At 39.8% G+C, this 23,171-nt stretch overlaps 2 protein-coding genes across 4 annotated transcripts in view; one reads left to right on the top strand and one right to left on the bottom strand.

Annotated features, from left to right (window-relative positions):
• The window catches only part of parp9 (poly(ADP-ribose) polymerase family member 9), a 30,886-nt gene extending 23,627 nt beyond the window's left edge, over positions 1-7,259 (bottom strand). Inside the window, exons 1-3 of one of the 2 annotated variants that reach the window (XM_051930548.1) lie at positions 7,118-7,259; positions 6,930-7,004; positions 57-909 (exon numbers count right to left, since the gene is read on the bottom strand). In XM_051930548.1, the coding sequence (XP_051786508.1) occupies positions 57-878 (822 nt within the window). In that variant the 5' untranslated portion in view covers positions 879-909; positions 6,930-7,004; positions 7,118-7,259. Of the gene's footprint in view, positions 1-56; positions 910-6,929; positions 7,016-7,117 lie in introns of both variants that reach the window. The other variant, XM_051930549.1, reaches the window with a different exon arrangement.
• Positions 7,260-7,265: 6 nt separating this feature from the next.
• Positions 7,266-23,171, top strand: part of LOC114655513 (protein mono-ADP-ribosyltransferase PARP14-like) — an 83,200-nt gene continuing 67,294 nt past the window's right edge. For both annotated transcript variants that reach the window (XM_028806571.2, XM_028806570.2), the window contains exons 1-2: positions 7,266-7,449; positions 16,263-16,372. In XM_028806571.2, coding sequence (XP_028662404.2) covers positions 7,266-7,449; positions 16,263-16,372 — 294 coding nt within the window. The remainder of the gene's footprint in view (positions 7,450-16,262; positions 16,373-23,171) is intronic.

Genomic DNA, 23,171 nt, shown 5'->3' with positions numbered 1-23,171 from the left:
TTGTTTCATCTGCCTTTTATTATTTAAAAAAACGTGTAAATTACAGAAAATCGTACCTGTTCCTTTTCAATAAACCCCTTTTTTATGACTAGAGTAACATTTCCAAGCTGCTGGTCTATCATCACCTCTCCTTTGTCGTTGGGGCCAAAAATGTTTCTGCACCATTTCTGCATTTCTGTGACAGTTGGATCATCATTATTAACTAAATGAATGTCAGTTAAAAGGACCCTTGAATGTGTGACACTCGTCCACTTTCTTATGCTTTCTGCAATGATCTTAGCACACAGAGGAAGGGGAAACTGGAATATACCCGAGCTCAAAGCTGGTATGGCAACCGATTTAAAGCCTTCTTTTACACAGAGATTCAATATAGTCTCAACTGCTTTTTCAAGTATAAAACAAGCGTTTATATCTTCATTTCCTTGATATGATTTATAAATTGGACCCACTGCATGAATAACTTTTTTACAAGGAAGACTGCCAGCAGATGTAACAACTGCATCACCAGGGTTAACTTTTTGCTGCTTATGTATAATTTCCTTGCTTTCTTTTTCTATGACACTTCCTCCAGCAAGTGCCAAAGCATAAGCAAGCCCCCCAACATGCTGTAATTTATCATTTGCAGCATTGACAACAGCATCCACCCGATGGGTTGTCAGATCATCTTTCCAAACTGAGATTGTGATGCCATTGTTAAGTCTCTTCAAATACCTCACTTCAGCTGCATTTCGGTTGCTTCTTGTGTCTCCACTGTAAACAAAAGTTTGGCAGCCAAACTTTTGTTGGAAAATCTGACACAGATTCTCATTTTCTGATAACAATGCGGCAATATCCTTTGGTATTGGCAACTGGAAGCTTTCTTCTTTTGCCTGAAACATCCTTTGAAGAAAATGTGAACTGCCTTTCAAACTCCCAAAAAAGAAAAAAAGGAAATTTTCAGTTATAACAAGAAAACTGTGGCTGAAGTCTCACCTAATTTGTTAAATTCTTTAAAATTGTTATTAATCAATTACTTGACATTTTATCATATATAATGCTAAAGCCACTGAAAGATCTACCTCAGCTATTGCAAGTAATGGCAAAACATTTAAATTAGAACAATCAAACTATGTAGTGAAACATCAATATATCAGTTTAATAATTGTAATAAATCACTTTTTGATTTTAGGCAGCATGTGCTCTTAGTTGTTAGAATTTCAGCCTCATTTAACTTAATATGCTCTGCTCAAATCAAATACAGAATTGTTGGGTATTTTGGTTGTTTGCTTTTCTTACACAGCTTTTCTAGTGTTTTTGTACAAGTTTTTCTAGAAAAGACCAGAATTAACACACAGTACTCTCACCATAGTCTGCCTACAAAACAATTAATGAACATAATATCCTTTAATTTATATTCAACATTACTGTTATAACTAGCACTTTATTTGCCGTTAAAGGGGGACAGTCACAGTTTTCTATCATTTAATTTAAAGTACATTCATAAAAAAAAATTAGTGGCGTGAAATGATTCAGCCTTTAGCATTTAAGCTCACCAGAAGAAAATGGAATGGTGACATCACTGGTGTAGTAATGAGCTTGGGGAATAACTCCAACACCAAGAATCAATGCGGCGGCATGATCTATGCCATACATGCCAATCTAGTCCCCTAACTGCATGGATTCTTGGGATTTGCATTCCTCTCCCAGTGCAAAACTGTGCTATATTAAAATATAGAAAACATGACTTTTCACCTTTAAATTGCTTCTGCTACATTGCCTGAAGGATGAGAATATCAGAATTTTAATGATTTGCCCCATGATCGAACCCCTACACAATTAGCAACATAACCAGTTGAACCACAGTCTCACGATTTATGGGTATGTGCTATTGTTTAAAAGCCTTCAATTTCTGCTCTTAATGTCACAGGTAATCCTGCTTATTGTTAAATACACTGTCAACTCCTGCCATGAAACTACAAAGGATTAGACATTATGAAAGCCAACCTGGACGCAGACAGGCAGGAGACTGGTTTTGCACCCAGCACATAGTTTATTTAGTCTTGTGCACAGTACACCAACACAACGCTCACAGTCCAACACAGTCCCTTCTTGCCGCCAGTCCTTCCACCTCCACTCCTCTTCAGGCTTTGTCCTCTTTCCCCTGACTCTGGCCACTGAGTGGTGGTGACTGGCTCCCTTTATAGGGCACCCAGAAGGACTCCAGGTGCCCAGCGAGCTTCTTCCGGCAGCACTTCCGTCACACCCGGGCCCTGTAAAAGTCCATGCGCCCTCTGGCAGTGACCATGGGCCCCAGTAGGGTTGAGCTTCCATGCTCAAGACCCGTGGCTCCACTGAAAATCAAGGGGGCTGCCTTCTGTCGGCCCGGGGGAGAAACTGTCCTGAAAATACTCTCTCCCCTGGTCCTTCCATGGTTGGGGCATCCCGACCAGTTAAGGGCCCCAGGGTACGCCAAAACATATATAAAAGACGTATGTGTGTGTGTCTGTGTGTATGCTAGGAGCAGTCCACTCTGTTTACGCTCAACCAAAGCCACAGGAGTTGGTGTGAATACTACAGGAGATGTAGAAACTTATACAAGTGTGACTTGAACTTGGTGAGATGGCGCATGTATGCACCTGATTTTTCATTCAACCCAAGTGGACAAACTCAGCTTTGTAGTACAGGCATGTTGTATGTTCACACAACAAGTTACCATACGTTTGCCTGAGACAAGCTCCAGCCTGTCCCGCTCAAATTGTGCCACTGCTGCACTCGACTACATGTCCATCTCGCACAGGATACAACGTGTCCTGGCCTACTTAGCCGACACCTCTACAAGTTCGCCAATACAGTAAAACTACTAGGGAGTCTTCAAGGGTTTTTTTTGTCCAGAAGACAATATGCAGTTAGTAATTTTACAGTACGTGAAAACAACTGACAAGACTATACAGAATTCTGGAAAAAGGTCTTGTTAACAAACAAGACAAAGATGAAGCTGTATCAGAGTGATGGCAAGAACAAAGTGTAGAGATGAAAATTCACTACCCAAGAACCTAAGCATACCACCTCATCTATTAAACATGGTGGTGTTGGGAGTCATGGCTTGGGCATGTATGGCTGCCACAGGTACTGGCACACTTATCGTCATTGATGATGCAACTGCTCATACCAGTCACACAATGAATTCCGGGGTGTATAGAAACATCTTATATATTCAAGTTCCAGTAAATGCCTCAAGCCCACTGCATGGTGCTTCATCATACAACAAGATAATGATCCCAAACATATTGCTAAAGCAAATCTAAAAGACAATGAACATTCTTGAATGGCCAAGCTAGTCACCCGATTTAAATCCAATTGAGCATGCCTTCTATATGCTGCAGAGAAAACGCAAGGGGACAAGCCCCACCCAAACAAGCAGAGAGTGAAGATTGCTGCATTACAGGCTTGGCAGACCATCACCAGAGAAGCTGCTCGGCACCTGGTGATGCTTATGAATCACAGACTTCAAGCAGTCACTGCATGCAGGGGATATGAGACAAGTACTAAATATTACTGCCATTACTATGTCCCAATCATTATGGTGCCCAGAAATGGGGGGGGGGGGGGGGATGTACAATATATATTTATTTGGCCGACACTTTTATCCAAAGCGAATTACAACATTTGAGATAAAACTGGTGACATTTCTTTTGTTTTTCCAATTGGAGCACAGGCAGGTAAAGTGACTTGCTAAGCATCACACAGTGTTAAGGGAGGGATTTGAACCCACACCCTCATGGTTTGAAGTCCAAAGACTTAACCACTATACCACACTGAAAAAGTGTTGCCACTTCTACATCCTGTGACCATAATATATGCATATACTCTTAAATGAAAGTCTGCAAGGTGCATTTTAATCACATCTAAATTGTTCGATTTGTAATTTTTGAAAGGGACATTTTAATTAACAATTCAAAAAAAAAGGAGTGGAAATCAGCCATACCTAGAATACTCTAGCTGTCTTAAAATGTACCCAGGACAAGATCCAACCTGCAAGTGTTGCCATCTAGCACAAGCTTCACTATGCCATATGTTTTGGGAATGCACTAAACAAACATCATTGACGACCAAAAACTTGAATACATTTCAGACATCTTTGGTGTCACAATCGCTTCTAATTCATTAACGGTGATTTTGTGTACTCCCGGATGGCAATGAAGTGCACAGGGAGAAATCATTTGTAATAGCCTATACCACAATACTAGCACACAAACTTATCTTGTTCAACTGGAAGAATCCCAACCAACCTTCTTTTACTCAGTGGATCAGCCATGTTCAATATCTCAAATTAGGAAAAAAAATCATATTCTTTCTCTGAGGATATGTCCAAAACTTGTATTTTACACATGGCAAGAATTCTTTATTTTCCAATGAATTGTTCTATTATATTTAAAAAGTTTAAGAAAAAAGGATAAAGATGCAAAAAAAAAAAAAAATAAAATAAAAAAAAAAAACAACTCTTTTGGAGTTTTTTTTTGGAGAATTGTGTTTTGCTCCCCCCCCTTTTGCATTTCTATTTTTCCTGTTTTCTCTGTATTTCCTGTTAAGTAAATGGTTGTATCGGTTACTGTTTACAAAGGTTACCACCGTAACGTTATCCATCCATCCATCTTCCAACCCGCTGAATCCGAACACAGGGTCACGGGGGTCTGCTGGAGCCAATCCCAGCCAACACAGGGCACAAGGCAGGAACCAATCCCGGGCAGGGTGCCAACCCACCGCAGGACACACACAAACACACCAAGCACACACTAGGGCCAATTTAGAATCGCCAATCCACCTAACCTGCATGTCTTTGGACTGTGGGAGGAAACCAGAGCGCCCGGAGGAAACCCACGCAAACACGGGGAGAACATGCAAACTCCATGCAGGGACGACCTGGGAAGCGAACCCAGGTCCCCAGATCTCCCAACTGCGAGGCAGCAGCGCTACCCATTGCGCCACCGTGCCGCCCCCGTAATGTTATGCTTTGCCAAATAATGTAAATAAATAAAAGTAAGAATTCATTATATGGGTGCTTAGTCACTTTACAACTTTGATTGCAGCTCCTATCATGTCACATAACATTTTTTTATTTGAGCCTAATGTTTACAAACTAATTAATATTAGTTTAAAAAGTAATTAATATTACTTACAGAACCTCCGTGTGTAAGAATTTAATGTTATCAACTGCAAATGAAGCTAGAATGTACCGCTCAATCATTTCGGAGACTTCTTCCATTACAAATGCCAAGTCTCTCCAGGTGGAGTCCAGTGTTGACATTTCAGCATACCTATCAGAATGGCATACTATGAGCTAATGTGCATGCGCAGAAACTGTCCATTTGTTATATAGCTACAGTTTGAGAGCAGTTCGCTCATACAAAAACGTGGTTGTACTGTTTCAAAGTGAAGTTTTAGTATAGTTTTCTGAAGTTGTTTCTTGCAAGTTCAGCAAGATACTTCATGCACGTTGCGCATTTGCTCCAAACAGAATCATGTAATATTTTCTTATTTTTATTAAATCCAACACGTCAGGGAAGTTGTTGGAACATTATCATTACTATTGTTGCCATGCATCTTTTATTTAAATACAGTTTGAGTAAATCTGACCGCAGATATCACCGTGTGGCTATCAGTTTGCACTACCGGTATGCTATTCTTACAAAGTATGCTGAAATGTCAGAACACCGGCTTTCCGCAGACCTAGACGGAACACCAGTTCATCGATGAGCCGATTTGGCATTGTAAGTTAACGCTGTGTGCGTGTTTGCCATGAAACCGTACAGTGGATGGAATAACTGGATGAACTCAAACTTAATACAGTACATACTAGGCCGGCGTTAAGTATCAAAGGCGGAAGAGGTGAACACCACGGTAACGCTTACACATAACTTCACACTGTTCAATTTCATTGGTTGCTTTGCAATCTGTATTGTGTATGTGCGATCTCAAAGCGCCCTAAAATATCACTCGCCCGCTCCGCAGTTAAAAGAGAATGTCACACTCTAGGTTTCGAATGCTACATGTAGTAATACAAATGTATTTTATGATGAACGCAAAAAATATTTACATAAACGTGCCTGCTGTTATAACCCTAAATCATTAACATATGTGGAAAAAACTGCAAGACCATATACAATACATGCGGAAACGTTTGCCATCTAAATCTAGTATACTTAAGTCCTTGAGATCAGACAGAACTCAGAGAATAAAAAATGCGCAACGAAACCCAAAACGTTTACATAAAAACGAAAGTGAAACCTGTCTTGGCTTCTCTGGGATTCCCAAGACTCTAAAAAAACACCCAACCGCTTAACAAGCTCTCTTCTTCGAAATTCCCTTTAATGTGCAACCATTTCAACGTCGCCTGTCGCGTCATTTCCACATACTGAAAAACAAGTTTTGTAGATCTACGCCTGTCCCATTAATAAGAAAACAGGTGTAATGGCCAACAAGGCCATTTAGCTTTAGAATTAACAAAACAAGCGTAATCACTTAAGTAATTCGGTGAAGTGTATCAGATTATTGACCCGTACAATTTCTAACTCGCTAAAGAAGAGACGATACGTTTAGAGCCAGTTCAGTCTGTACTTGGCGTTAGCCACGCGATCCCTCGTTTTCGGGAGGGGCGAGGATACAAAACCGTAGTATTTGGATAAAACGCATGAACACTGGATGGATAAGTGCCATATACTGCATTACCTTGCATGGCCAGGTTATAAATGTTTCAATTAAAAAAAGTTTGAAATGATACCCTAATGAGCCCCCTCTTCCCCACAATAACCTAACATTCTCAAACTAGCTCCTTCATTTAACACAAAGTATCAGGTAAAGTCAACGTGATGCATACTAATCTTTATCCTTCTAAATGACAATGTGTATTTTTATACCAATAGTACGATGTAACAGTTAAATACACTACTTACTTAATGAACAATGTCCAGCGGTGATGGTCTGCTTTTCGTTCACCTGAGGTCCCGAGTGAAAATCGTACTCTGTGACTTTCAAACAGCTACAAAAATTAAAATAGTAACACTAATAAAACGACACAAACAAACTAAACGACAGCAACAGATTTCAGGAAAATAATTGTAAAAAAAAAAAACAAAACAACGAGACTGCCTACCGGTCGCTGCAGCAAAGCCTGTGACGAAACGTCCTGTTTTTACTCCCCAGAATCAAAACTGAAAGCAAAGCACCGAAAACTATTAAGGGCGAACGCAAAGTCCGACTGAGTCGAAAGGCAATGCTACTCTGATGCGATGGCAGATGACTACCCCTTTGCGCTTTTTGTCGAAGGCAATTTCGGTGGCGAAAATTCAAGCCACATAAGCAATAAGCTTCAGATTTACTTTCAAAGTAAGAAACGAGCAAGCGGAGGCGACTGCTTTATAGAATATAAAGTTGGAGAGGACTACGCAGTGGTGCGTTTTAAAAGTGAACAAAGTACGTATGAATATTTTCATTTTTGATTTTAATTCAGACGTTGATTTCTTTACAGAATCTGTCTTCCTCATTAATGGCACAATCCATTTGACACATACCTAGATTTCAGTCCAACCGAGTTTTTCATTAGAAATGTGTTTTAATTTTGTTTTGGCTGCTTAGTTATACGCCTTGTTTTCTGTACTTTCAGTTTAGTATGGCGACCCAGAGTTTATGGTATACAGTATTTATATATCATGTCACATTATTTATCATGAGTTGTTGTGTTGTTTTTGACTTTTATTAAGTTTTGACACTATATAGCCATTTTAAGGTGGCAGCATTATGGTATGATGAAAATGACAACATTCATACTGGAACTGTACAGCAAACTTTAGACTATGAATTAAAATCTTGTTTTGATCCCACCAGCCAAAACCACCAGTACCAGAATTCTCCTGCATGGTATACTGGTATTGAAAATAGTATTGTGCATGCTTTACCCTGGGACCTAAGTTGTTCAGCATACAGAGTATATACAGTGTGAAGTTCTCCCTTTGTTCATGTAGTTTTTTCATGGTGTTTTAGGCAACTGTGTGAATATGAAAGTATGTTTTTAGATTTATTAGTAACTCAGAATCAGCTTGGTAGTGTGTTCTTCTCCAGCCTTTATTCCCTCTTTGACCCTGACTTAGAAAAACATAGTAATGTGGAAGGACAGGCAGAAACCTACTTTACTTTGATTAACACTTAAAATGAGTTAGTGTTGCCCCCAGTATAACCATATATTTATAGTTTTGTTGATTTAGCCAAGTCAACTTTTATATACAAGAAAGAACTACAAAATATGACTTTTGTCTGTGTTAATGGAATCTTTAATGTGTTAATGGAGTTTTTAATTATTTTTCTTTTGTGTGATGCTAGTGGCTAGCTTAAAAATAAATACCATATCTGTAGACCCCACTAAACTATGTTTACACTTATTCAACATTAGTTGACAGCACTATGATTTCCAAGCATTTTAAACAAATCTTTCAATGTATTCGATCTGATCCAGCATATTTTAAATGTGGATGTTTTTAAATTCCTTTCCATCACCATGTCTAGTATAACTTAAGTATAACTTCCTTACAACAAAACTTCTATCTTCCATACCTAATCAAAGAGGATAGAAGGTTGTGGACCAAAAGCAGCAGGACAATATTATTTTTGATTTAGTGTCAGTAGGTACAGGGACCTTTTGTTTTGTTGTCCATGCGTGTTACGTCATTTTTTTTTTCCCCCTTACATCCACAAAGATGTGCACGGAAGGCTAACTTGCAATTCTAAATTGCCCATTTGTGAATTTGTGAGTGTAGGCATATGCATGTGTGAGCCTTGTGATGGACTGGCAAACTATATATAAATAGTTCCTGCCTGGCACCCAAGGCTGCTGTGATGGCCTCCAGTCTTTAGTGGCCTAGAGTTAAATTAAGTGGTTTAAGAATGTAATGTTCTAATTTAGTGCCAAAGAATGGTGAAATCCCTGTATTAATGATGGGAAACGTTTTAAATCTGCAAGCAGGACTGACATATGTATGTTTTGAAACAATTTATGCAACAATGAACATGTGTACTTAATACAATTTATTTTTGTATAGCCCAAAATCACACAAGAAGTGCCGCAATGGGCTTTAACAGGCCCTGCCTCTTGACAGTCCCCCAGCCTTGACTCTCTAAGAAGACAAGAAAACAGTTGTACTTAAGTGCACAAATGGGATATATACATATTTAAAATAAAGAGGTCCATTAAACATTCATCCATCTTCCAAACCCCTTATCCTGAACATTCCACATTGACTTGTGATGGGTTTGACGGGGGATGTTTTCCTGCCAAATTTACAGCTGTGTCATTGGACATGTATGGTTGAATAATTTGAAACTAGTTGGAACCTCCTGATACTACTTCATCTTGGTAACTAATTGAAGCCAAACTGTTTTTTCTCAGATTTCTGTCACTACTCCCTTTTACTTCTCTCAGACTGCAACAGCTGTCAATAAAATTGGGTTACTAGGTTATAGCATAAGGTGGAGAAACATTTAGGTCCCTCTCCAAGTCTACACACACTCACTCACATTTTTTAATCATTTTTTTTATAGTCCAGCTTTGCTTATTAGGGGCAAACCTAGTTCTTTTTTGGCTGTGAGGCAGTGCGATATCTTGACACTTGGCACCATTTTTGATGACGTGGGGCTTCAAAAGTTCCCATTTCTAAGGACTGAGTTCTAAATTCCATCTTCTCTTTTTTCTTCTGTGTTCAAATTAGGTCTGTTCAAAATAGACCTTAATCTTCTGATGGGAATCACCAAGTTTACTATCCTCCGTGTAGCTACACTGATAGTTTGCATCTAATTCACATGTCAATGAATTGGTGGTTATGTTATTAGCAGAGTTAAATTGTGAATGACACTCTGTTCTCAAAACAGCTAGATATTTATCTGGACAATTCTAGTTATTTTGAGTTTGTTTTCTTCCTTCAGGAAACTGCCACCTTATTATATACTTAGTCATCTGTGAGTCAAACACTTGGAATGTACTAAAGCAAAACAAAATGGAAGTGTGGAGATATATATACAGTACTTGTGCATTACTCAAAAATAAAGGAACACTTAATTATTACAGTCTGACACCAAGTCATTTAAGCTTCAGGTATATCAATCTGTCCAGTTAGGAAGCATAAGTGACTGTGAATCAACTTCACCTGCTTTGGCGTAAATGAAAGTGACAACAGGTGCACTGGAGAGGCAACAGCAAGACAACCCCCAAAAAGGGAATGATTTTTCATGTGGTGGCAACAGACAATTGCTCTCTCCTTATCCTTCTTGACTGATTCTTCTCTTGTTTTGCATTTTGGTACTGACTTTGGGCATCATGTATAAATGGTGCATACGCACAAAAATGTTGCATGCACCCATTTCCATGCACACTTCAAGATGTATAAAAACTAAACTTGGCATAAAGTCATGCACATTTTCACGGCAGCCTCCCCCTTTATCTACTCACTTTTCTGCACGGTTTTGCAAACTGGCAGCACCCAGCGTCAAAGCAGTGCTACTGTTTCTGTGGTCTTTTCTTTTTTAGATTCACATCTATGATGCGGGTTTCATCAAATACAGTGAAATTAATTGCATGTCGTTTACAAATTTAATTCATCCATCCATCCATCCATTATCCAACCCACTATATCCTAACACAGGGTCACAGAGGTCTGCTGGAGCCAATCCCAGCCAACATAGGGTGCAAGGTAGGAATAAATCCCCGGGCAGGGCGCCAGCCCACCGCAGGGCATGCACACATACACGTACACCAATCACACACTAGGGACAATTTAGGATCACCAATGCACCTAACCTACATGTCTTTGGACTGTGGGAGGAAACCGGAGCACCCAGAGGAAACCCACGCAGACACGGGGAGAACATGCAAACTCCACGCAGGGAGGACCCGGGAAGTGAACCCAGGTCTCCTTTCTGCGAGGCAGCAGCGCACCGCCCCCAAATTTAATTCACTTGATTGTAATCATTCTGTAACAATATAATGATGCACGGAATGGCCAAACTATTCCTACTACCATAGCTGATTTGGTGTTGTTAGAAGACATCACAAATGGAAGAATTAGAAGAGAGCATATTTAGAGATGATGTTAACTGGCTTCCAAGACCTATCCTATTGGAGCTGTGTGCTCAACAGGCGCTGGCTTTACAAAGGCAGACTTTGAGGAATTGTCCTTTACTTGCTCCTTTGCAAGTTCTGTCCACTCTTGGGTTTTTAGCCATAGGAGCTTTTCAACAAGAACTTGCTGACTGATCGGGTATTTCTCATTTATTACTGAGTTGTGCCATGCCAGCTGTATAGGATGGTATTATTCGCTTGTAATCCAGATATACAGTACAGAATTTCCTTACAATGTGGTTGAACTAGGAAACATGAAAGCGCAATTTGTAATTGGAGCGGTCAACTCCACGCACATTTCTATTGCAATGGCACTGGACAAGTTACATCAGCCAGGGATGAATCACCAAAACAATGAGCTGGCATTACATCATATATAGCTGGAGAACCTATTAAAATGACAGCTCTGCACAGTCACAGGTGCTTTTTCCAACTAGTGTGTCAAAAGGCAAGCAGTCCTTTTAAGGATATCAAGTCACCAGAAAAGAGCCATGTGAAAAGCAAAGAACTGATCTGCTGTGGTGCTCGGCACCAGCGTTACACTATAAAGGCGCCTTCAGAGAATGAATCTGGTTATGTAAATAGAAAACATTTCCACTCTATTAATGTCTGCTCTATGGTCCACACAAAGTGTGTCGCATTGTGCATTGGACAGCGTTACAACTTTGTTCAAATGTAATTAGCAGAATGTAAAAACAGGTAATCAGATGCTGCATTTATTTTTTAACCAATTCATTTAATTTGTGGTCAATATCACATAGTACAGCCCTTATATTCATAAGTTAATTGGCCATATCTCTTATAGCATCCACTATTGATTGCATTTTATGACTCCAGAACAACGTCTGTCAGCACACAGCCAGAAGGTCACCTGGTGGTTTCTGAGGCAGAGGGATGTGCGCAGCAGCACCATCACCACGTGAATTTGCGTTATCAGCACGGGGTTCTGCTTTTTTAAAAATTCTTTGAAATGGAATAAAGTTGACATTGGCTGCAACTCGCTTTTAACGTCGACTTTAATATCTGACCACTTCTTTCTTTTTTCAGGCAATGAACAATTTTCTGAACTTGAACTTTCAACTGTCTCCGCTACGCTGTATCAGTCCATCAATTTTCTTTTGTTGTTTATACCACTGCTTAAGCCAACAAATATGTTTTTCTTTACCTTCACATCCATTGAAATTCTTTTTTTCCCATGTGCTTTTGCCATTGTCTTTTAACAAAGCACTGAAAAAAAAGCACAGTTTCTCTTTTGTCTGTACGCCATGTTTTAGTGTAAATTCAACATATGGCATTATATATGAGGCCCCTTGTCACTACTGGTAGCATGAGGCGCGGTACCAGTGGCCAATTCAGGTTACACAAGTAGTTCAGCTCCTCCAGGATGGCATATCCAAAAGTGCTGTTGCAAGGTTTCCTGTGTCTCCCAGCACAAGGAGGAGATACTAGGAGATGGACTGTTACGCAAGGAAAGCTGGACAGGGCCATAGAAGGGCATCAACCCAGCAGCTGAACCGGTATCTGCTCCTTTATACGAGGAGGAACAGGAGGAGCACTGCCAGAGCCCTACAAAATGATCTCCAGCAGATTACTGTTGTGCATGATTTTGACCAAACTGTCAGAAACAGACTCCATGAGGGTGGCATGAGGACCTGACATCCTCTAGTGGGTCCTCTGCTCACAGCCCATCACCGTGAAGCTCGATTGGCATTCGCCAGAGAATACCACAATTGGCAGCTCCACCACTGGCACCCTGTTCCCTTCACCGATGAAAGCAGCTTCACACTGAGCACGTGACAGATGTGAAAGAGTATGAAGACGCCATTGTGAATGTTACACAACCTGCAACATCACCCAGCATGTCCGGTTTGGTGGTGGGTCAGTGAGGGCCTGGGGAGGCATATCCTTGGAGGGTTGCAAAACCCCCCCCATGCTAGGCTATGGTACCCTGACAGCTGTTAGGTACCAGTATGAAATCCTCAGAGCCATTGTCAGAACTTACACTGGTGTGGTCGGCTCTGGGTTCCTCCTGGTGCAAGACAATACCCAGCCTTATGTGGCTAGAGTGTGTAGGCAGTTCCTGGATGACAAAGGCATTGATGCCATTGACTGGCTTGCATATTCCCCAGACCTGAATCCAATTGAGAACGTCTGGGATGTATTGTATCGGTGCATCTGACACCATAAAGTAGCACCACAGACTGCCCAGGAGCTCACTGATGCCCTGATCCAGGTCTGGGAGGAGATCCCACAGGACACCATCTGCTGTCTCATTAGAAGCACGCCCAGGTGTTGTCTGAAGTGTATACACTCACATGGGTGCCATACACACTACTGAGTCACAGTATGAGCTGTCGTGATGAAATTCACACAAGTTGGATCAGCCTGTGATATCAATTTTTTACTATGATTTTCAGTGTAATGTTGAATCCATGTTGATGTTAAAACCATCCCTCAATGGGTTGGTTATTTTGGTTTCCATTGACCGTTGTTACATCATTTTGTTTTCAACAAGTTACACAGTATTATTCAGCAAAGATTTTCTATTTAAATATTTAATTCATTTAGGTCCACTCCGTGATTTAAGTGTTCCCTTAATTTTTTGAGCAGTGTATATCTGTAATTAAATTCCTTCCCAGGCAGGTACTTTTTAATAATAAAGAATGCCTCATCTCAAAGGCACAAAAATGGTTAGTCATTTAAATTCATGACATCATTATAAAGAATACAGGTGCTGGTCATAAAATTAGAATATCATGACAAAGTTGATTTATTTCAGTAATTCCATTCAAAAAGTGAAACTTGTATATTAGATTCATTCATTACACACAGACTGATGTATTTCAAATGTTTATTTCTTTTAATGTTGATGATTATAACTGACAACTAATGAAAGTCCCAAATTCAGTATCTCAGAAAATTAGAATATTGTGAAAAGGTTCAATATTGAAGACACCTGGTGCCACACTCTAATCAGCTAATTAACTCAAAACACCTGCAAAAGCCTTTAAATGGTCTCTCAGTCTAGTTCTGTAGGCTACACAATCATGGGGAAGACTGCTGACTTGACAGTTGTCCAAAATACGACCATTGACACCTTGCACAAGGAGAGCAAGACACAAAAGGTCATTGCTAAAGAGGCTGGCTGTTCACAGAGCTCTGTGTCCAAGCACATTAACAGAGAGGCGAAGGGAAGGACAAGATGTGGTAGAAAAAAAGTGGACAAGCAATAGGGATAACCGCACCCTGGAGAGGATTATGAAACAAAACCCATTCAATAATGTGGGGGAGATTCACAAAGAGTGGACTGCAGCTGGAGTCAGTGCTTCAAGAACCACCACGCACAGACATATGCAAGACATGGGTTTCAGCTGTCGCATTCCTTGTGTCAAGCCACTCTTGAACAAGAGACAGCGTCAGAAGTGTCTCGCCTTTGGACTGCTGCTGAGTGGTCCAAAGTTATGTTCTCTGATGAAAGTAAATTTAGCATTTCCTTTGGAAATCAAGGTCCCAGTGTCTGGAGGAAGAGAGGAGAGGCACAGAATCCACGTTGCGTGAGGTCCAGTGTAAAGTTTCCACAGTCATTGATGGTTTGGGCTGCCATGTCATCTGCTGGTGTTGGTCCATTGTGTTTTCTGAGGTCCAAGGTCAACGCAGCCGTCTACCAGGAAGTTTTAGAGCACTCCATGCTTCCTGCTGCTGACAAACTTTATGGAGATGCAGATTTCATTTTCCAACAGGACCTGGCACCTGCACACAGTGCCAAAGCTACCAGTACCTGGTTTAGGGACCATGGTATCCCTGTTCTTGATTGGCCAGCAAACTCGCCTGACCTTAACCCCATAGAAAATCTATGGGGTATTGTGAAGAGGAAGATGCAATACGCCAGACCCAACAATTCAGAAGAGCTGAAGGCCACTATCAGAGCAACATGGGCTCTCATAACACCTTAGCAGTGCCACAGACTGATCGACTCCATGCCACGCCGCATTGCTGCAGTAATCCAGGCCAAAGGAGCCCCAACTAAATATTGAGTGCTGTACATGCTCATACTTTTCATGTTCATACCTTTCAGTTGGCCAACATTTCTAAAAATCCTTTTTTTGCATTGGTCTTAATTGATAATTCTAATTTTCCGAGATACTGAATTTGGGACTTTCATTAGTTGTCAGTTATAATCATCAACATTAAAAGAAATAAACATTTGAAATACATCAGTCTGTGTGTAATGAATGAATCTAATATACAAGTTTCACTTTTTGAATGGAATTACTGAAATATATCAACTTTGTCATAATATTCTAATTTTATGACCAGCACCTGTATATGGAAAAACATAATTTGTTAACTCTATTTTGTTTGAGTGAATGAGCCACTTATAACAATAAAAATGAAAGTTATATAGTATATATTCAATGTTTTTTTTTATTTTCTTGAGACACAGGATGTTTGAATGAGAGTAAGAAATCAATATAATCAAGCTATAGCACACTTAAACTAATTCTTTTCAATATTTAATATCTGTAGATAATTTAAGTCTCTTTCTGTAGCCTTGGATTTCTGTTTATGTTTTAAAGAATAATTATGCACAATGTTTTAAAACAAAAAGAAAACATGAATGCAAACGTGAGGCACTGCATATCTGCAGATTAAAATATATACTAGTACATGTACAGTATTTACATAGATTTTGTTTTATATGTTACTTGTAAAACAAATTTGTAACTGGAAAATTAAAATAAGTTATACAAAACACTGGGTTCCTACTAGCATTTGCCCTTAATTTCCATTAACCTATCCTCTTAGCTGTTTTTTTTTTTTTTTAACCTTTACTCAGGTTAAAACCATTTGGAATTCTGATTAAAACATTATGAGTTTTAACATACAGTATAAGGTGGTAAAATGTATTGCAAATTCCTTGCAACTTGAAGTTATTTGTGTATTTTTTAGTAAGTGTGCATAAAACAAAAATTGAAAACAATTATTTAATAGATCACTGTTAGCACTATGGGCAATGCACTGCCATACCCAGAAAACAAAACTGGTCAGACTGTTCTTCTGTAAATGTTTCCATTATAGACAAAAATCAAAAGGTAATTTATGCTATCATCTTCTTTGCCAGTAAGGCAACAGGTTCTCCAAAAAGAAAATCATGTACTGATAAAAGGTGATGAAAGTCTAACACTGACTGTCCGACTGCCAGAAGACCCAGAAAGTACCTCTTCAGACTCTGTAAGTACAGAGGACAAATGGAACAGTTAAAAGTAAAAGAACAGTTCAATTTTTACCTTTGAAGTTGTTTAAATATTTTAGATGTTATATTTGCACAGGGATCCTCTGGAAGTAGTAGCAAAGGAGAAAATTAAAGCAAAACTGACTGCCATTGTGAACAACGGTGCATATCCTCCCTTTAATGCACTAACACTGAGTACTTTCAGCTAATGAATCATTTAGCTGCAGATGTGTGTCAGGAAACACTCCTTTATGCCAACAGCAACACACCTGTATAATGCCTCACCGTGACTGTGGTTGCCAAGTCAGAAAATTTTTAATTTTCTTCCTCTTTAGTCATTTTGGTGTGTGTTCAGACCATAATGTGTGTATTTATCCACCTACCTATTTATTTCTTTTAATGAGCTTCTGTAAAAAACAAAAATTTCCCCCAGTGAAGAAATAATCCATCCATTATCCAACCCGCTACAGTGCATCTGGAAAGCATTCACAGCACATCACTTTTTCCACATTTTCTTATGTTACAGCCTTATTCCAAAATGGATTAAATTCATTTTTTTCCTCAGAATTCCACACACAACACCCCATAATGACAACGTGAACAAAGTTTGAGATTTTTGCAAATTTATTAAAAATAAAATAACTGAGAAATCACATGTACATAAGTATTCACGGCCTTTGCTCAATACTTTGTCGATGCACCTTTGGCAGCAATTACAGCCTCAAGTCTTTTTGAATATGATGCCACAAGCTTGGCACACCTATCCTTGGCCAGTTTCACCCATTCCTCTTTGCAGCACCTCTCAAGCTCCTTCAGGTTGGATGGGAAGCGTCGGTGCACAGCCATTTTAAGATCTCTCCAGAGATGTTCAAGTCTGGGCTCTGGCTGGGCCACTCAAGAACATTCACAGAGTTGTCCTGAAGCCTCTCCTTTGATATCTTGGCTGTATGCTTAGGGTTGTTGTCCTGCTGAGAGATGAACCGTCTCCCCAGTCTGAGGTCAAGAGCACTCTGGAGCAGGTTTTCATCCAGGATGTCTCTGTACATTGCTGCAGTCATCTTTCCCTTTATCCTGACTAGTCTCCCAGTCCCTGCCGCTGAAAAACATCCCCACAGCATGATGCTGCCACCACTATGCTTCACTGTAGGAATGGTATTGGCCTGGTGATGAGCGGTGCCTGGTTTCCTCCAAACGTGACACCTGGCATTCACACCAAAGAGTTCAATCTTTGTCTCATCAGACCAGAGAATTTTCTTTCTCATGGTCTGAGAGTCCTTCAGGTACCTTTTGGCAAACTCCAGGCGGGCTGCCATGTGCGTTTTACTAAGGAGTGGCTTCCGTCTGGCCACTTTACCATACAGGCCTGATTGGTGGATTGCTGCAGAGATGGTTGTCCTTCTGTAAGGTTCTCCTCTCTCCACAGAGGACCTCTGGATCTCTGACAGAGTGACCACCGGGTTCTTGCTCACCTCTCTGACTAAGGCCCTTCTCCCCAGATCGCTCAGTTTAGATGGCTGGCCAGCTCTAGGAAGAGTCCTGGTGGTTTCGAACTTCTTCCACTTACGGATGATGGAGGCCACTGTGCTCATTGGGACCTTCAAAGCAGCAGAAACTTTTCTGTAACCTTCCGCAGAATTGTGCCTCGAGACAATTCCTTTGACTTCATGTTTGGTTTGTGCTCTGACATGAACTGTCAACTGTGGGACCTTATATAGACAGGTGTGTGCCTTTCCAAATCATGTCCAATCAACTGAATTTACCACAGGTGGACTCCAATTAAGCTGCAGAAACATCTCAAGGATGATCAGGGGAAACAGGATGCACCTGAGCTCAATTTTGAGCTTCATGGCAAAGGCTGTGAATACTTATGTACATGTGTTTTCTCAATTTTTTTAATTTTTAGTAAATGTGCAAAAACCTCAAGTAAACTTTTTTCACATTGTCATTATGGGGTGTTGTTTGTAGAATTCTGAGGAAAAAAATGAATTTAATCCATTTTGGAATAAGGCTGTAACATATCAAAATGTGATGCGCTGTGAATACTTTCTGGATGCACTGTGTATCCTAACTACAGGGTCACGGGGGTCTGTTGGAGCCAATCCCAGCCAACACTGGGTGCAAAGCAGGAAACAAACCCCGGGCAGGGCACCAGGCCACCGCAGGGCGTGGACAAATAATGTTTTATCTTATCTTATATATTTGACAGTCCTGTGTACTTGCAATTACACTGCTGATAGCATACCAGACAAAGTTGGTGGTGCTGTCATAATACACATTGAATTTAAAATGATTTAAAGTAGAACACTCACAATATGCCTGATATAAATATAATTTATTTTCACTCAAACTCTAACTTAATAAGGGATTTTAACATTGTCGTGAATAAATAAGTTGATGGACTATTCTTCAACAGTTTTTGCTACCCGTGTTATATTTTTAATAAAAAACATTTAAGTCTGTTACCAGTAGTGGTAACCAGATTTGAAAGGCATTTTCAATATATAAAAACAAAAAGTTTAGTTTTTTTTTAATCTGACACACAAAAATCTAGTTTGATTCTTTGGTGATATCGTATTATGGCATACGGTGTAGTTTGGCATGGTTGGGACTGATAAATCGCAGCTGGAGATTACCCTCCATACCAATCTCTGTTCTCAGTTTGCCTGTTATTCCCATACAGGCGCAATGATGGTGCTGTCGCCGCTTCAGCTACGAGGATCGGTGTTAAAGAGGTATCCCCCGTGATTGTGCGGATTTTCCATGATGTCCCACGTTAGCACTGGTCTCCAATAACATCTTTGTGATATATACATGGAAACTTTTTCCACGTGCGCAGCACTGCCATGTGCTTTAGTCCTGTGCTGAACCCGATGTTGCTGTGGCAAGAAATTAAGTAAGAAAACAGCTAATTCGTAAATCTAAACGACCAAAAGATGAGAAACGTATTCTTCCATGAATAAAAATGCACACAAAGACCTCGTGTACTTAAAGAGATGATAAATGAAAATATACCAACCCACACATAATGCACAATTTATTTTCATTACCACAAACCATTTTACCCATTTGTGTAAATATACCTTTATTGAGAAGACTCGTCAACTCCGCGCTGTAACGCAGTCGTCCCGTTGCCATGTCGTGTGCTGGACGCAAATTTCCTCGCTTGTACTTCAGATTGTTTTTCACTTAGTTTGTAAAGATAATTAACACATAGCTTGTAAAGATAACGCCATTAAAATGTGCAAAGGGTTATTAAAATTAAACGGCAACATAGTACAGCACCAAAAAACGGGAGGAAACTAGGAGACCTTCCAAGTTGTGGTCAGAAAATGGAGACGGAAATTTTTACGCTTATTATTCGAGTACAGGTAATTCAAATTTTCATCGTATGGAAATACGCTTCTGTTTTTATATGTTAATTGACAATTTTTCCCAGTAGTGCAGATTTTAAGATTAATTTTGTAACACCTCATCGGCTACTTCCGCAATACAGCCTGGAGTTTGAATGAACGAGGCGGATCGGGCATCTCGCCTCGTGTTGTGCCCAGTCAACCTGTTAAAGATCGTAAAAGTTTAAGATTGGGAGAAATAGTCAAAATATTAAGTTAATAAATCCGGCTTCTTTTGTTGTTTTTTTCCCCATTGTTTATCGACAATATGCTGCAAAATAACTTACTTTTTGCCAGTGATTTCAGGGCGACAGTTATTTGCTTACCTTTGTCATATAGTCCTTCAGTGAGCTGAGAACTGCTGTATTGCTATAAATAATTTCGTTTAAAATAGAAATGAGATGTCGTTTCTTTTGATTATTTGGGAGAAAGGTATCTCGATGTTTTATGTTAAAAAAAAATGCCACCTCACCCTTATATTTTCCGGATAGCGGAAAACTAACTCCATGAATGAGGTCACTTCCTGCGTGTGACGGCGTTGTTAAAGTTGCAGTTTTTTGTTGGAGTTCGCTCAAATGAAAGTAGGAGGAGGTGAGCAAGCGTTCCAGTCCCGTATTACGACGAAAGAATGGATGTGTTTTGGGAGCGAGGACCGTCTTTCATACCGAAAGTAATTTATGGAATTCTCTAACGGTTCTTTTTTTCTACAATGATTTTCTCCTGATTAGGTGGTAAATGGCATATTTTCGATTTTGGTCCGAAAAGTGTGTGTGTATATATAATATTTAAACTTGGACAGGTATTGTTCTTAAGTGTTTTAACACTTAAAACTTGATAGTTAAGATTTCTAAACTGGTAGATACCGAAGTCAGCAACGCCAGGATTAAACAAGGACACAGTGTTGCTCGTTTGGCCCTTGTTTTAGCGACTCCCATGGGGATAAATGCCTCCACTTGGACTCCACGCTATTTACGTGTGGATCTTTTAGTTGTTAAAGGGTACTATCTGAAGTCAGCATCCATACTGTAGTAGTGCTGAATATGTTACGGTTAAAGATTAAGAATGTGCTTTAATATTTTTTCCTGGTCGTTTTCATTATTCCTATCCTGATGCGGGTCTTGGCAGCAACATGTTGATCTGGGCTTACCACGCTATGATATCATCAATCAGTTCTTCCAGCAACTCCTGGGGAATTTCTAGATATCCTCAGAGTAGCCAGTGATGTGTTGTGGTGTCCACTTCTGAGCCTTTTCACAGGAGGATATATAAAAAAAAATGTTTAATCAGCTTCTGTAAAAAGCCAAATTTCCCCCGTGGCCAATTAATTTTATATAGAAAGGGTAGCCAAACTACATCCAAATTTATTTTACTCTAAATTCCTCCTCTTTTGCTGAGCTCCGCACCTGTGTCCAGTAGCACTTATTTCATCCACTTGTGATAATCAGTTTTAGTGACTACCTATTGATCATTTAATTGAGGATATAGACTGACTGATAAGTTGAAATCCTCATTTGAGAACTTAATTCCAACTTTATCACCTCAGTCCTGGGAGGGGTGGGGGAGCATTTATTTCAGTTGTCTAACCTCTGCTTCAAGATCACAGCCCCCTGTTTCTCCCATTCTGCATTGTGGATGCATGGACAACTGCATGAAAACCCATTGTGGGGATCCCACATTCAACACATGGAATTCCGGGGGTGGGGGGTTCTCCCAACTGTTCTTCAGCTGCACAAAAACCAATGCAGGATAACGTTTCACCACTTTTCCATCTAATGTATTTGTAGGACTGATGACAATATAAGAGGGAGGGTTCAGCCCCTAAATAGGTGCTAAAACTAGCAACAGCCCTGGTCCAATGTATGGTCCAATGCAATATCATCCAAACTGCTGTTAACTGCACTGATGAATTTGTCAGTTGTTGAGCCCCTTCTGCCCTTGTTTAAACTCCTACATTTGGAACAGCTGCTTACTCCTTAGTAGAACATGCAGCTCTTCTCTGGGAGAGGACCTTGCATCAGATTTGAAGGTTATGATTCTTAACACAGCTGCTAACGTGCTTAAATGTACATAAGAATTCACGGTGTGATCAGGGCAATTATTGCTGTGTAATTATTAGGCCTCTAAACTGGTCAGTGTCCAGTCTTCAACTGCATCTTGATAACCTGTCCCTAAAAGTAATGTTAGTGAAACTTTAATGTCACAGATGGAGGAAATGGATGTTCAGTAGCTTAGTTTTTTTTATGCTCAACTAAAATAACCTGTTTACAAGTACAGTTTTTTAAATTCTGTTTTCTGAAAGTGCTTATCCAGAACAGGAATATAAGGACTTGGAACCTACCCTGACACTATCAAGTGTGAAGCAGGAAATAATCCTGGGTGATTCTAAAGTTTATTATTGATCATACTAATATGCCTTCCCTTTATTTGATATACTTTGTCCGTGTAAATTTTCCAATTAAGGAAGTGGAGTTATTGGCACAAGCCCACATGAACACAGAAGGAATTTTCAAATTCCACATATAAGACAGTTCAGCTGGCAATCACTTGGGGCCTGTGCACTGTAAGTTGGATGTGTTACTTGCCATTTCATATTAAGTCTTCTTAACTAATATTCTTTAGAATTACATTTAGTAAGAGTGAACTACTGTAGTTGAAAACATATTTGGCAATAATGTATTAAAGTATATACAAATAGCATAATTATTTTTACAGACTAATACAGAATTTTTCTTTTCTTGCATGGCTAGCTACTTGTAAAATGACTAATCAGATTGATTGTGTCAGATACGTATCCCCTTCCTGCAGTAGCAGTACCTTTGCCTGCATGAATGCCATTGCTGCACATCTTTCCTTCCCTCTGTGAAAAGATGATCCTTTGCTTAGACTTCTTCTTACTAGCTTGGACTGGTCTGTTTGTTAAGCAGCTCAGTATCTGGTGTTTCGTAAGGAAATGCTGCTTTTTTCAAGAAGCAACAATCTTTTAAATTCCTATGTATGGGAGGTTTGCTTTGAATTGCAGATGTTTATCTGTATTAGGAAAATGACTAGGGGGCTCCGCCCCCTGCTCGCTTCGCTCGCCAACCCCTGGTGTTGGGAATGACAAAGAGCGTGATGTATGAATGAGATATAGAATAGTGTGACGGTGTAGATGATGCAAATAGAAAGCAAACAATAAAGTGTGTGGCACAGTGTAAAGGTTTATTGGAAAATTTCTTTGTACACGCCGTTTAAGTGTAAAAGGTAATTCCAGGTCAGAACTTGTAAGGTCAATGAAGATGGTCATTATCGTGATCAGAGTCAACTTTGTCAGAGCTTAGAAAGAGTTGTGTCTCTCCAGGAAGTAATGGAATGACTTGGGTATTTATGTTTTCCACATTAATATTTTTTGGACATAATATAGTGCGTTGTG

Source organism: Erpetoichthys calabaricus, chromosome 8 (genome assembly GCF_900747795.2).
Source record: "Erpetoichthys calabaricus chromosome 8, fErpCal1.3, whole genome shotgun sequence".
NCBI lineage: Eukaryota > Metazoa > Chordata > Cladistia > Polypteriformes > Polypteridae > Erpetoichthys > Erpetoichthys calabaricus.
The sequence above is the reverse complement of the archived record's forward strand: the minus strand, read 5'-3'. Positions and strand labels throughout refer to the sequence as shown.